Source organism: Rhodnius prolixus, unplaced genomic scaffold (genome assembly GCF_049639745.1).
Source record: "Rhodnius prolixus isolate KJV_2025 unplaced genomic scaffold, Rpr scaffold_3, whole genome shotgun sequence".
In the NCBI taxonomy this organism is placed as follows: Eukaryota; Metazoa; Arthropoda; class Insecta; order Hemiptera; family Reduviidae; genus Rhodnius; species Rhodnius prolixus.
In genome coordinates, this window is record NW_027411603.1 from 2,366,122 (window position 1) to 2,382,550 (window position 16,429).

Below are 16,429 nucleotides of genomic sequence, written 5' to 3' on the forward strand. Positions count from 1 at the left end.
ACATTTTAAACCCTTTTGTAATAAAGTAAAATTTTTACCAATGATATAGCGAGTAGTGAGCAATCAGGGATTATATTTTTGTGAATGTGAAACCAATCATTCCTAAAGAAAGAAAATGATCGATTATCTCTCAGACATCTCAGATAATCCTCTTCCGGTCGCTGAAAGGAAGTCACCGGCATTCATTGAAGGTATACAGGTCTCTGCTTGTTTAGTAGCAGATACTCTTTTATCCTCCAATCAGATTTGGATTATGGTAGGGCGTGGCTTAACTTTTTTTTCTCCCTCTCTTTCTTTTTTTTAATATTTATCCGATTAGGAGCGATAAAATTTATCGATAAGTAAAAGACAGATTCTGAAAGGAAAAGCCCTCTTGCCTCTTATAATCTTTCAATGGAAAAATCCCCTTTTTGCTCTTCTGCTAATCGATCTGGTTTCCATGAACTTTGGCTTTGCCTTCCATTCACATTGTGTGGCCCCGTTATCATCCCAGATGCTGAGTCTCCAAAATTTTGGCTGTATATTATGCTTCCTTCTAATTGCCCTAATGTAATCCCTTCTATAATTATCCAAGATAAGTCTAAGGAAACAAAATTTCCGCAACAGCTAATCTTTAGCTGGTCCAAATGCAGCACCCGCATAGCCTTAAGGGTGAACTTACGCTTTGCAAACAGGTTGTTTACTCATCTCGTTGGACGCCTCTGGTCATCTTCATTCACGCAGGCACCAAGTGGTAATTTCATTTCCAGAACTTGCCTTATCTGAAATCTTGGAAGTTACAGAAGCCACGTGTCTTACTGCGTAGCTCTTCCCGCTACCCTGAAATTGCCAACACCGGTGGACTCGGCAGTATCGTAACCTGCGCTATAGTTGGCTGTTAACACACGAGATCTAGAAGTCCTTCACTTACTTATTTTTTAATTTGCTAACCTTATAAGAAGTAAACTTTAGCAACCTCTCTGCTTGAAACCTTTCAGCTGACCTGTTTCTATTTATCCTTACATTTTTATTAAGTTCCTGGTACCCACAGTTTAGGCTACTTGATTAAGGGCTTCCATACTTGCCACGCCTTTTTTGTTTTATTTGAATAAAAAATAATGTGTCAATGAATTTAACAATCAGGTGTGCCCAGATTACAGTCATGTTGTTACAATAACGCAGATGTTGTCGATGTAGTTGAAGTTAGTGATGTTGAAGCCCTGTTTTATGGCACCACTATAAGGGAATCATCCACTGATTAGACTCAGATTATGGCCAGGGAGGATATTGAACGGATTTCTTGGATAAGAATGCTTGGAAGCTCCTTTAGGTTGAGGTGAAATCATCCCAAATTGTGAAGAAGGTTCCAGCTGAGGCAGCAACTTCTCACTGAACCAACTGAGGAAGTGTTCTCTCAACCATGTCCCTAATTCTGACTTTAGTGTACATGGAGGGCGAAAGCATTTCTTACCGACTTTAGCATGATCCACTGACGACGTCATAAACTGTCAGCCATAGCTCCGAAAAGAAAACGTTTCAGTTTTAAGCAAAGCGTCATAAGTGAATCATCACTTCATCAGTAATCATTCTTTTCAGACAAAGATGTCATTAAAAGAAGCGAAGATGAAAACAGAAAATTTACCAACTATCTTTATCGAAATCTTGATGTCGCGGAAGGAAAATTAGATATATTTACCATGAAAGATAAAATTATCCAGGTAATCATCTTTATTTCCCACCATTTCCTCACAGTTTTTCGCTAATTTTTCGTAGTTTAAATTAGAAGAAAAATTCCTCTCAAGATTTTTCTTTAACTATAAAAAAAAAAAAGAAAACTCGAAATCTTTAAAAATAACATTTTTTATTCAATTTCTTTCCAAAAAATTTTGCAGTGTTTTAAAATCAAATATCTCACATGAAATAGCGCTTCAAAGGCAAGCCCAACGTATCCAAAAATCGCTTCAATTTTTCTAGAAACATTATTGACATCAAGTTACAGAGAATGTTTGTGAACTAGGCACAAAGTTTACATTAAACCGATAGAGTTATCCCTGAGAAAGTCGGAACTTGAACTCATGTAATCCACCTTGATGGTCCAATCTAAGGCAATGATTCTCAACCTTTTTTTTATGTCGCGGCACACTTTTAACAGAATAGAATAGAATAAATATTTATTATAATAAATACATAGAATAAATATAGGAGTATTAATGTACAATACATTTCAACCTTCTTAACTAAGTGAAGTAAGAGAAAAGTTAGTTGAGGAGGATTGGAATGCAGGGAAAAAAGGAGAGGAAAAACCTGCAGCTAGTGTAGAGAGTTAGAGTAGGATATGTTTTAGTCTTCTGTGTCTGTATGTTGTTTCTACAGATCCTTCTGGATCTGTAGGAGGCTATGTCGCGGCAGAGTGGATTGGGATGGTAGTCTAGGATGGAAAGGAGTTTGAGCAGACGATTTTGGATATAGGAGTGTACCGGCGGATAATGGACGCAGTCTCCGTGGAGTGAGTCAATTCTAGTGCGTCGTGGAGAGTCTGTTGCGAGTCTTAGAAATTTGTTTTGGGTTATCTGAAGTTGTTTGATGTTGCTACTACAAGGCTCCAGGCGGAGCAGGCGTAGGAGCAACATCGGCGCCTAATGACTACTTTGTAGAGGAGGAGTCTGTTGGTCCACAGTCATTTTGGAGACAGGTGAGAGAAGAGGAAATAATAGTCGTGTAGTCCAGTTTGCCTGCGTTTACTTTGTCCTGAACGTGGTGTAGTGAAAGTCAGTTTGTTGTCTAAAGTTAGCCCTAAGTACTTAACGTGGGTAGACCACGGAATGAGAGTGTTATTACATCTGATTTGTCGGCACACTTTTAACAATTTCAAAATTTGGCGGTACACCAACAATAAGATAACTTTAAAAGTATTTTACTTATCCCATAATGCACTGTGTAAAATAGTTTATGTTTATTTTCAATATAAAATAAAATAATATGTACTACAAAAACAACAGTATATGTTTATTAAGGGATTAATTACAAGTTAATAATAAGAATACTTTTAATGAGAAATTTGAGCTTGATGTTTTGTTGATAATTACAGTTTATATTTGGTCGTATAAATGATAATGCTACTCTCATATCGTCTTCTACGTTTAATATATAATTGTTATTGTATGCATTTCTAAAATTTGGCGGCACACTTCAAAACTTTTGCGGCACGCAAAAGTGCCGCGGCAAAGTGGTTGAAAATCACTGGCCTAAGGGATATGACCGTACATTACCGTGAAATGGCCTTTTGGAGGATGTCCTTCCTCTCTCCTTACTGCCTTTGTATGAATCTTCCCGGAAAAAAAAAGTTCGCAAAATTTACACGATGAGCAATCCAAGTTTAAAAAAAAATACTAAAAGAACTATTCAGTAAAGCCTGGAGGCTGATATTGTCGTTACTCTCTTATTGTGGCGATTAAAGCAACTTTCAAATTAGAACTAGCGGAGATTTTTTGTTTTTAAGCGATGCTGATCACGTACTACGTTGGCACGCACAAAACCTGGATCTATTTCCGGTCAGAGCTCAACAAATTAACACGATCAAGGTACTTCCTGAAGCCTAGAAGTAAGCAAATAAATGACATTTGAGTTATTCAACCCAAATTTTGTCCTTCTAGTTAGCCAAAGAACAAGAAGAGCTTGAAAGAGGTGAGAGGCCAGCGCTCAATAACAGCCAGGCGCTATACGAAGACATGAAGGACACCATAAATCAGTTTAAACGATATGTGGACCTTGTGGAAGATCATGCCAAAATTAGGAAATATCGAAGCAGTGAGTTGCATGATTCCTATTACTGGGTGAGCAAGTTAGTTTGCGAAGCTCCTACTGAAACTTTTCTCAATTAGCTTTCAAAACACGGTCTTCAGCTTTAAGAGCAGTCTGGCTCTTAGATGACTCCAGATGGCTGATGGTTTTAGGGAAACCTATTATTAAGCTAGGTACAGAATGGGAATCATCGAATAAGTCGGGGATTATCTGGGTCGAAAGGGTTGTGTTGTCCTACCAGAGAACAGTCAGATATCTCTAGAGTCAATTCCAGGCTGGTGTGGGATTCCATCCAGATTTGACTTGCAGTGGTCCCCCCAGCCCGACCTCTCTGTAGCGCATCTTGCGTCAGGTAACGTACTGCCATTGGCCAGAGTAACTGTACTTTATCCGGGTCCGATATTATCAAACAGAGTAAATCATAGTTCAATCAAGTTTCCGAAATTAAAGACACACCAAAAATCGCACTTTCATAATGTTCATTGAGTTCGATGGGTTTTCGCTGCAATCAAAGTGCTGTTTTGATGGTTAGGAAGTCGCTATGTCTTTCAAGGACATCTAATCTGATTACTGTAGGATTCCTCACTGAGCATTATGTCCATAAAATTAAGCTATTTCTTTAGAATGGGGCTTATTCCAGTCCTTTATTTGTAGAGTTGGTAAGATGGAAGAGGTTAACTTCTATTGCTGGGATGCTACAAGAAGGTACAAAGTCTCTGATCAGATAGTTTTGTTGAAGGATGTAAGGTTTCTGAGCACTTTACAAGTTTTAGCAAATAACCGGGATAAAATTATTCTCTGACCGGGAACGTGCCTTCAAAAGGAGAGAGTCCTCGTAAAAACGGGGTGTTTGGTAATCCTCATTCACAATAATTAGGTTCTCCATTGCAATATGGTCCAAAACTTGCTTTAAGCTCTAAAACCCTACACGAATCAGTAAACTGTTTTAGCACTAACAAATAATTTATTATTTGTTTCAACAGTTACGTACAGCAAAGGGGATTGGTTTTCTTACTGGAACAGGGAGAAGTTATTCCAAGAAATCATAAACAATGGAGTAAATGTTATGAAGAAGTTCGTAAGCACAATCACGATGGAGCCACATGCGGTCAATGTGAACCGTTTCATTTGGAACAAAGAGCAAAATGTACCACCGCAAGAGTATTGTAAATAATTGTTTTATTTTTTTATGCTAGTTTTAGTTTTAGAAGAACATGGCGTGGAATGTTGTGCTTTAGCTTCTCCTGATCTCAGAGAGAGGGAAGCTCAAGCTCTAAGCGCCAAAGCTTCAAAGCCAACACAGCAGAGAAAGACGCTCCCTTTAGGTCTAAATTAGGAGAGTTATTACCCGCTTTTCTAGAGATCTTTCCTTGTCTAAAGACATCGTGTTAGCGAAGCAACACAGCTGAGAGAGACACTCTCTTTTCGTCTAAATTAGGAGAGTTATCACCAGCTTTTCTACAGATCTTTCCTTGTCTAAAGACATCGTGTTAGCCGGAACTCTGACTTAAGGCCTGAAATCTTGGATCTTTCAGATGTAAACTTTGTTTTCTTTCTCAACTACACATTGCCAACTTCTCCATTGTTCCAATAGCATTTGCTGAGCTTAACTCCGTTTTTAAATAATCCTATCTGACCTGATGATTATTTGATATATATGATTATTTGCTGACCTCTCCATTTTTGCGCTTCAGTAATGCGTTTATCAAGTCCGGCGTTCATTTCCGTTAGAATAACTGTCTCAAAACAAATCACAGTGATACCAACTATCATTACCGGATAAAATAAAAAAATAGTACTCGTAGTTAGTTTAGAATCACGTGATGAATGCCCGTGCCTTTTATTATCATGTATTGATTGAGTATGCATTAATTAAATAATATAAATATATCTTATTCAAACAGAAAGAAGTAATCATCATAATATGAATAAAATAAGAAATAGTAGTGAAAGAGATAGAAGGAGAAAGGTTAAAGAAAAAGATAACGAACCATGTCATTTCTTCCCATCCATGTTTACCAACTTTTCAAGGAGATTACTTAAGGGAGCAGTTCCGCCAACATTGAATTATTCACACGCTCCATATTGAATGCTAAAAGACTTATTCCGCGGTGGGGGAAGGAACAGTTTTCTCTCAGCAGGGTCAATATTAACCACCTCTTCCCCTCTTTCAACCATCCCCACTCCTTAAGAAGTATTGAATGAATGAATCGCACAAATCTTTACAAAACTCTTTTAGAAAGTCCGAGACATCTCTCTTCATTTCGTTCTTTATTTAAAGGAGGGGGCTCTTCCTTCCCGGTTTAAACTTGACAGTTTCTTTACAAAAACTTCTTGAATTTTTTTTTACTTTCTTTTTATTCCAATAAGGAAACTCATCGTGTCAAATTTCCTCCGCAAACACTCAAGTCCACAACTCATAGCACCTGGCTGGCTGGAGATGATTTCCAATGGAAGATGATTACTTAGTGCTTTCTTTTGGTATATGTACCTGTTCCTGTAACAGGTAAATTGAAATATGTATGTTAGTAAAAAATCACCCAAGTTCTTGTGGTAAGACGAGTAAACATTAGCCAGTTCCTCAACAATCCTAAGACGTACAAGAGAAACTGTGATTTTCCTTCAGGATTTGGGCAGGTAAGATGAAATTGTTTACTACTAGGGAAAACGCTAGGAAGGGTGCAACGTTTAAGTATGACGGGAGCAATGAGAACTGGAAAGAGACGATCCCTAAACTGATACCTACTTCACCTTGTTGTTGAATGAAGGTTTAGGAGGCTCTGAGTAACTAAGGACGGCCCTGGAGACAAGGAGGGCACTATCAGCAGGAAGCAGTCTCATCCCTGTACGCTAGCTCTCTTTGCTAATGATAATGATGGAAAGATACTGGACCACACTGCTTCGTCCAGAACTTTTTTTTCTAAGTTGTGCTCCAAGAAGAAATGGAACAGCGTGTCTGTACTATCCAGGTTGTGCGATTGGTACTTAGATAGGAGGCACCACGGTAGCCGAGCGGTTAGAGGCGAGACCAGTAAAGCTAATATATATTGTGGTACTGGGTTCGATTCCCGGTCTAGAGGCCTTGGATTTTATTTATTGGTTAATAAAAGAAATTTACAGTAAAGTATGTTTGCTAGTCGCCTCCGTCCACGACACCTAATTGGTAGTTTGAGGTAAAGGCCGCCTGTAAAAATAGGCAATTACTTTATTTTACTTTACTGTACTTAACTTTTACTTAGATAGGTCGAGAAATCCGAAGCGCGCACTAAGATTGGTACGTTTGTGCCAAGAACCAGCTTCTTCTGTACGGAAATTCATGCAATAGAAAGTTGCATTCATCATCAAGCTCAACAGAAAGTGCAAGGAGATTATTATCCTGAACTAGGTGCCATCTGGATACTTGATGATCTCTGCTGGAATAATAAATAACTCATCCAGTTTCGAAGCGTACAGGATTGAAAGAAAATGAAATGACCCTGGGCAAGGCACGGGTGTGTCCCAAATCGCCTATGCTAGCGACCTGTAACGCTTTGTAGGATAGGCTGCAGATCTCCCCTAAATGAAAGACAAACACACCCACGTACACCATTTTTAAACCCACTATTTCATACCAAGTGGACCTAAATCTTCTCGACTGCATTTCCTTTTCTTGTTAGCAGAGAAGAAGTGAAAAAAAACCATTGAGCAGCTGCATCATAAACAGTTTGAAGTTAACTGCTATTATTTAAATATTATCTGTGCGAGCGACGCCGACTAATATGATGGTAGTGCAGACTGCCACTAACAGATGGCGTTAAGTTAGTCTCCTCGGCGAATCTCTCTATTCATCGTTTTATCTCTATGAATCTCGGGGCAATGGTTAGTTCTTACTGGGAGGGAGGGATGTCCCGCACATCTACAGGGTGGTCACTGTTCGCACACAGTCAGACAATGGCGAGAGAACGGGAGGAAAGGGATAGGGTAAATGGAAGCCCAAGATGAACTGGCGAACCGACCTCCAGGCAGTTCTACCAACCTCTACTGCGTTTTATCTCACAGTGTTGCCATCGCCCCTCCTGTATATTTCAATGTTATCAGCACTGTTACAAACTATTGTATTCAGACAGTAAAATAGGTACTATATGTTGCTTAATACAACCTTTATGGGCATCACAAAGCTCTTTATTTACAAAATCCCCCCCCCCCATCAAAGAGGATTTGCAGTTGGTAAGATTGATTGAACAGTGTTTTTACGATAATGTTCTTCCAACACAGGGGTCGGCAATCCGCGGCTCGCAAGCCGCATGCGGCTTTTTTATCCAAATTGTGTGGCTCTTCAGCCTGTCCAAAATAAATTGTATATTTCAATTTTATTGAAACAAATGAAAATTTCATTTATTAAAGTAAAGATATTTTTTCAAAAAGAATTTCAAATGTGATAGGTTTGAAATTGAATATAATTATTTTAAAGTACAGTACGTAATATATAGGACTGCTGCCATTTTCACTCAAACACAGGTTTAATTATTATTTATTCGTTTATTTACTTTGCAATATGTGAAAATAAATATATAAAACATTTAAATGTTATTGAAAAACATAAAGTAATAATTTGAGATTACAAATGATCTACTAGAGTTTTTTACATCCTTGCGGCTCTTGGTAAGATTTATTAAAATTATTTAAGAGAAAAATGGCTCCCTACTTAAAATAGGTTGCCGACCCCTGTTCCAACAGATTGATCATGCACCGTTTTTTGAGGAGGTTTCAAAACTAGAGTTAACTTTTTTTACGTAACATGTTACAGTTAAAATATCACATTAAACAAAAAAAAAGATTCGAAAGCATCATCGCCTTGTAGTTGAGACTCTGGCTCTTTAAAGCTCAGTTTTAAGGAAACTCTGACTCCTTGAAGCTCAAATTTAGGAAGACTCTGGCTCCTAAACTCTACTACTGACTCTACCTGTACGCAAAATGCTGTTAACTACCAACCACCTAATTTCTTATCTTTTCTTCCTGCCTAGAAGCAGTAATGCCCACTTTTAGGACCCGAGGAATTTTCAGTCCAGAGAAATTGAGGGGGGAAAAAAATGATCGTAATAGTTGTAATTAATCGGAAGTGACGCAATCCATTCATAACGTGGCACACTTCCGGTTGTGGAATTTTGATCGTTAAGTTACAATTGGATCCCCTGATAAGATCCTAATGGACAAAAAATATGGAGGAGGTCCTGCTGCCTGGGATTTTTCAGGTTTTGGAATATTTTGTTTACGATCCTCTATGAGTGTGGGCGTGGAGAATTAACTTAATCCGAGGGCTATCCGGAGCTCACCAAACGCCCGGACACTCGTCCACATTTATCATGTGAACTATACACAGCTTGATTTCCAAACAAACATTGTTTAGCTGGAATTCCTTTCGTACCATAGGATGAAATTTCCTAAATCTATTGACATTAATACATCTATTCATTTGTTGAATTATTACCTACGAGTACGTCAGTACTGGTGTAGTACTGACGTTGCATAAACGGAATTAATCTTTGGAAACACGTAGAGAGCTTGCTAGCCTAAGGCGTACCAATACATATTGTTCTGTTGTTGTTATATTATGCATACGCGCATGCGTAGAATTATACTGGCGGGAATATGATATTAATACGTGTGGAGGCTTGATAGATTGCGCTAGTGTGGCTAGCTGGAGGCTAGAAACCTCTGACGCGGTTCACATTGTGCGCTGCTGCTAGTTTAATTGATGAGAACTGCGGTCAATGGACTTTCATCGCATCCTGTAACAAATCAAATTTATTTTATACATTTATGGTTTAAACGCATTGTTCGCCAGAACGTGACCGAAATTGGCTTTACTTCACCCAATATAATTATTATAACCTATACGAAAATGAAGATGGTGGGTAAAAGTAAAGAAACATCTAGTCCAAAAAGAAAAAGAAAAGTTATAAGAATAGCTGATAGAGGTCGTGGCGATCTGGAAAAAAAAGACCAAATTAAGTAAGTAGACAACTTTGAATATTACATAATTTAAATTTAACATTTGAAGAGAGATGAAGAAAACCAAGTACTCACGCGGATTTACTCAAAACAGATGAAATAATAGCATTGCTATTATTAATTGTGATATAACATTTATATGGATTTGCTTCGCGTCCTTTCGCAGCTCTTGGAACCTGTTTATAGTAAAGCCCACGGTAGCCGAGAGGTTAGAGGCGAGACCTGCGAAGCTAATATGCATTGTAGTACTGGGTTCGATTCCCGGTCTTGGCCTTGGATTTCGTTAAATGAGAAATAGTAAATTACGTTTGCTAGTCGCCTCCGTCCACGACACCTAGTAAACGGTAGTTGGACGTTAAGCCCCGCCTAAAAAAAATAGGCGATTACTTTACTTTACTTTTTAATAGCATTACTGTCAACCCTTCGAAGGGTTAAGGTTTTCATCTAAACCAGCGAAGTTATGAAGATGGCAGGGTAATGCGAATCACTTTTTGCTTGGTAAAACCAAAAATGTGCGTCTAAATCTCTCAGATAACTCGCGAAAACTGTGATGGAAGGTTTTAAAAAAAAATAATAATTGAATTGTATTAATTAAACAAATCGATGGTTTTAAAACTGCCCGGTAGGACAGTTGTATAAGGGTTGGTCGTCAAAAACTATTCGAATAAGCTTAAAGTTGAAAAACACCCAACTTTGACAACTTTTTTTCTCTTTTTCTATAAAAGATAAAATTTCCAAATTTTCTTTAAAATATAGGGCAAATCCTCCTTTACAAGGGTAATTTTTTTGCAACCACATAGATTAAATAGATTTTGAGAAAAACGTTGAAAACGGGCAAAAACGTCATTTTCAGAAATTTTTCTTCTTTTGTAAACAACGTTGCGGCTAAACGCGCGGACCGATTTTCATGAATGAGGTGTCATTCGATTCAGACTTTCATGTATATGTGTATTTTGGGGGTCTCAAAGCTGGTATATATATTGGGAGAGGAGTTAGCTCCATTTATGTAAAGCGCCCTTTAAAAATATTATTTACTAATCTCCTTAACAAAAACTTACAGTTTATAAAGTTAAATAAGTGCAAGGGTTGATTAAATGACAAAAGGTACACAAATCAACAAGTACCCAACATTTCATTCATATTTTATTGATTTCATTTAAATAATTCAACTGCATTAGCTTTTCAGTAATATTGCTTAGAATTTCTTAGATATCTCAGGCCCCTCCTATGCAGGCCATTTTCAGATACAAAATATTGGTTTCAGTAAAGTGTAGCGCCCATTTAACTTAGATTGATTGCAATAGCAGGTATCAAACTATTAATAATTAAATCTTCAAAAATCGTTAAATAACAGCCCTATGCAGATAAATATACAGAATGGCAGGAAACAGTAGATGTAACATGACCCACAATTTCCTTTTACCTACTTCCCGAGAAAATAACCATAATTCCCAATTTTCTGTTCACCCTTACCATTATTAGTACAGAAAAAAAGGCATTAAGCAAGAAAAATCTTTAATTTTATAACTTTTTATTGAGAAATTTTTTTATTGCACATTTTGATTCTTCATCAAATACCTACGGTGGAAAAATTAATTAAAAAAATTTAACTACCATTTTTCATAGAAATAATTACTAATAAAGAAATGGCCAACCACAGTTAAGAATGGAAGTGTGAAAAGTGGGTTGATAGAAGAGCCAATCAGAAGCGAGTTCAGTTTATTAAACCACGCCTACCATCCATTTAGGTCGCGCCACGCCCTCTTTGGCCTGTAATGAAAATGGAAGATCTGTTTTTTTTTTTTTTTTCATTTTTCTACTTACCTATTATTTTTGACAAACAAAAGTATTGGCTATTTTTTTTTTAAATTAGGAATTTTGTTGCTACTGAAGCATGAATGAGATGTTGGATACTTCTTGCTGATTTGTTTACCTTTTGGCGTTTAATCAACCCTTTTACTAATAACTTCTTAAATTGTAAGTTTTTGTTGAGGAGATTTTATTATTTTTTTTAATGTTTCTAAAATTTGGATTATATTTGGCAGTTGGAGCAGAATAATATTAATAAAAAGAGTTGAAAACAAAGACCTGGGAAGAGGACAAACTGTTAGTAATAGAGCCGGTGAAGCCAATTGAAAGTTGTAAGCGTTGAGTAAAGTGAAGGAAATGGCATGTAGGAGATGTGCCCAGAATAGAGAACGGCCCATTCCCGGGGGGATCTCCTCCAACAAAACTTAACTCTATCCAGTTCTTTTCTCCGGTACGTCGATGTAGAATTTTTTATAGATAGATTCTCTTCTGTTCCTCATCTAAAGTGGAAGAGTCTTTAAAGATTTTCTCCAGTCATTGATGACTGGATGCTCAACATTAAAAACTATGCGAATCATTCTAATTTGTAGTGAAGACCCGACGCCAAATTCATTCAACTGAATTTTAAATTCAGTGCTGAAAAAAAAAGTTTGTGTCAAACCTTATTGGCGAGAGGAGAAATAATTAAAATAGGATATTTAAAAACAAATCAGCGAATAATTGTTATTATTGTAGGAGTTCTTATTTCACATAAATCTACATCAGAAGGTTAGTAAAGCTCTTGCCCAGGCTGAAGAGTATGCTGACGCAGAAGCAGTGCTAATCTATGATAGCTCCTGATACCATAACTAACTTGGATCTTCCTAGGGAAGCATAACACAGCTACAATATCACGATTTTCATGAATGAGGTATCATTCGATTCGGAATTTTATGTAGATGTGCCTTTTGGGGGTCTCGATGCTGTACTTGGGAGCTTGATAATGGGAGAGAAGTTAGCCTCTTTTATGTAAGGCCCCCTCCAAAATTATTATTACTATTACTCTGTAAATCTTAGCCCGATTTAAATAAAATTTGGCAGGATGAAAGGGTTAAAGCTCCCCTACCTACGTTAAAGCGACGATCTGCTCTTACACTTGTTAAAGGGAAGACTAGCAATCGTTTCAAATTATCGACACGTGAACCGATTTTCATGAATGAAGTGTCATTTGAATCGAAATTTTTGTACAGATTTGCACTTTAAAAGTCTCGCCCTATGCCTCATCAGGAGGGGAGTTTGCCCCACCCAAATAAGGCCCTTTCTAAAACTGATATTACCAATATGTCTATAACGCTTAGTCTGATTTTGATAAAATTTAGCACGAAAAAGTGATTAAAGCTCCTCTACGTGGCTGTGAAGTGTCATCATGCTCTTACACCTGCTAAGAGGAAGTACTGCAATCGTTAAAATTATCAATGAGTGAACCGATTTACATCAATGAATTGTCGTTCGATTCAAAATCTTTGCCTCTTTGCCTTTTAGGGAGAAGTACGGTAATCACAGTTTATTTTTCTTGCTCCTCTTAAACGGAAGTACTGAAATCGCAGTTTAATTTTGCTATTTACGTACAAATACCTTCCTATTATAATCAAAACGCTTTCTCAAAAACTTGTTATTGGGGATGGTTTGGGGACCGCAACTATAATCATTCTTTAAAAAGAACTCTCCGGTGGTAGTTACGGTTCCGACTTAACACCTTATCAAGTTATAATGATAGAATTGCTTGTTCCAAAGTTTAAAAAATCTGTACAGCAGATATGTAACTTAGCAAAATAGACAAAAAGGAAAATTTATCCAAAAGGTACAAAAATCTCCTTAACAAAAACTTACAGTTTAAAAAGTTAAGTATAAGGGTTGATTAAACGCCAAAAAGTACGTTTACTGGTTTAAAAGTGGCGTTTAATCAACCCTTATACTTAACTTTTTAAACTGTAAGTTTTTGTTAAGGAGATTACTACTTATATTTACTATTAAATTTACCACTGTCGCTGTACATCTCTTCACATGAAAGTAACTTTAGTTTTGTGCTTGGTGGAGGGCAAATATATGAGATGGAAGTTACCATGTATTTAGGGGAAATCATCTTGTAAAGCATCAGCTGTTGAACAGAAAGATCAGCTGTGCGAGCTACACTATCTCCCCGTCTTGTCTCTAAGCTGAGAAATAACATGTCATCCCTGAGAAAAACAATTTTCCATCTTTCTTACATTCTCTTATCTGCATATTATAAACCAAGATGGGTGAGAGGGAAGCTTATAAGTTAACCACAAAATTATCACTTGTACAATTTGAGAATATCGTTACTTATTTTATGGCCACAAACAAGTGACACATAGCAAGAAGCTATTTAGTAGGTGCAAAAGGTGAATTCAGGATCAAATCGGCTAGCGCCACCAATGTCCTTTCTATCCCCACCTCATTCAGTGAGGTTTTATCTGGGTATTAGCTTAAAACTGGCATAATTGTTTAGAAGAGGACGGAACTGCTTGCTTCGCACACACAAATACGCTAGCACAAGGCGGGGAAGGTAATTGTGCTGGCCGCCATTAAATTTTAAGTTTATCCCCCTTGCTTAACGAGCAAGCTATAATGCAAACTCCTTGAGAATAAATTGTTGAGAGCAAAAAAAAAAAATTGGAGGGGATAAGTTAAAGTATTCCCTTCTCCCCCTCCTATGAATTTATATCATTCTTTCCCCCCTCCACTTGCTCTCTGAAAGTTCTGCAAAAATAAATTTTTATTCACTCCTTTATGAATTAATTTAACAGTTCCGGGCTTTCCGGAAGGGAGCACAACCACCTTACGTTTTTACGTATTCATTAAATCCGCCATTTCATTTCATTTTTTTATATAATACCCCTCCACCCAAAAAAAGAGATTCTGTTGTTAAAAAAAACTCACGAGACTTCCTCTCAACTGTTATTTATGTGACCCAATTATTGTTAAAAACCATTTTGTAAGAAAAATAATTCTCTAAAAATTATAAAATTTAGTCATTAAGATAGTACATCCGCCAAAATGATATACTTCAAATTTTTGAATTTTATTTACACATTTTAATTTCCTATTAATATGCCAGAAATTATCAAGCCACTTAAATAACACTTGGGAGTGAAGCATACTACTTCTCAACAAGAATTGCAAAAAAAAATAGTAGGAAACGGAGTAGCTGAGTGGTTAGCGAATGCTTGTTTCCAATGCGGAGGTCACAGGTTCGAATCCAGCTGCTTCTTGGTACCTTAGAATTTTTTTTCGTAGGAGCTTCTTACAGTTGACAGGTGATAGGCGGCAGGTTTAACTATAACCTCAGATGTTGGACGCGCCTTAAATTAAAAAATAAATAAATTTTAAAAAAAATCTGTTAAACATCAGCATGTAGTTGTGGATCCCACTCTCAATAAATTTTAACAAAATCAGGCTAAGATTTACAGAGTTATTAGTAATGATAATTTTGGAGGGGGTCTCACATACATGGGGCTAACTCCTCTCCCATTTGAAGTACAGCGTCGAGACCCACAATAGGCACATCTACATAAAATTCCGAATCAAATGACACCTCATTCATGGAAATCGGTTCGTGCGTTTAGGCGCTACGTTGTTTACAAAAAGAGGTAACAACAAGAACAAGAACAAGAACATTTTTTTGAAAAAGCCGTTTTTGCCCATTTTTGGCAACTTTTTTCTCGAAATCTATTAGATCTGGGTTGTTGCAAAAAAAAATTACAGCTGCAAAGGAGGGTAGGGACATCAATAGGCACATCTACATAAAATTCCGAATCAAATGACACCTCATTCACGGAAATCGGTTCGCGCGTTTAGGCGCTACGTTGTTTACAAAAAAAGGTAACAAGATCAACAATAAGAAGAACGAGAACATTTTCTGAAAAAATGCCGTTTTTGCCCATTTTCAGATATGTATTTCTCGAAATCTATGTTGCAAAAAAATTACAGTTGTAAACGAAGATTTGCCCAATATGGGAGTTTAAATCTTTTACAGAAAAAGAGAAAAAAATTGTCAAAGTTGGATGTTTTTCAACGTTACGCTTTTTCGTGCAGTTTTTGACGATCAACCCTTATACAACTGTCCTCGCCGGACAGTTTTAATCTCTTATTCTGCAGTTTAAATCTGTACGAAAATTGAACTAGAATCTACAAAATCTTAGTCTCTAAAACTGTGCTAAATATCTTAGTGTAGGAACCTCAGGAGTTGCCCGAAATATTTGAAAATGAAGTTCTAAGAGTAAAAAAAAAACACTCATTGTCTCAAATCTCTCCCATTATGTACGAAAGAATATATGCGCTACGTAGTCTTCCTTAATGACGTAATATTTTATGCAGTCTTAATTAACGGTCTTATTTCAAAACATTGAATCACTTCCCTTCACTTCTGTAGGAATGATACCTGGATACATTTATACATACATTTTTTGGTTTTCCAAGAGAACTTTTTTATTAATTTAATATTTGAAAAAAAAGAGATGATGAATCAGATTCCTGAAAAGGAGTACCAATTTAATCCAAAGACATCTGGATGATCGATTATTAGAATTATCATTGCTGGATGTTATGAATTGTTCTGGTGGTATTTCCTCAGGATGCTGGATTTGATTTGTGTTTCAATTCAATATTTTATAACTATAATGTTTTACTAGCTTGCTAGATTAATGATTTTCGGTGATCTTGTGCGATTCGCAGATGTTAACATCTGCTTAAGCACAAATTCAGTCTCAAGAAGCACCCTTTGAGCTAATTTTTCTATTAAAAATTAACAATTTTGATTTTTTTTCCATTTCCATTGTTATGAAGATCT

General features: G+C 36.8%; 1 protein-coding gene across 1 annotated transcript in view; it reads left to right on the forward strand.

Annotated features, from left to right (window-relative positions):
- Nucleotides 1-16,429, forward strand: part of LOC141453713 (uncharacterized) — a 26,394-nt gene continuing 9,965 nt past the window's right edge. Inside the window, exons 1-4 of the mRNA XM_074127251.1 lie at nt 1-191; nt 1,576-1,697; nt 3,633-3,786; nt 4,764-4,946. Of these exons, the coding sequence (XP_073983352.1) occupies nt 116-191; nt 1,576-1,697; nt 3,633-3,786; nt 4,764-4,946 (535 nt within the window). The 5' untranslated portion in view covers nt 1-115. The remainder of the gene's footprint in view (nt 192-1,575; nt 1,698-3,632; nt 3,787-4,763; nt 4,947-16,429) is intronic.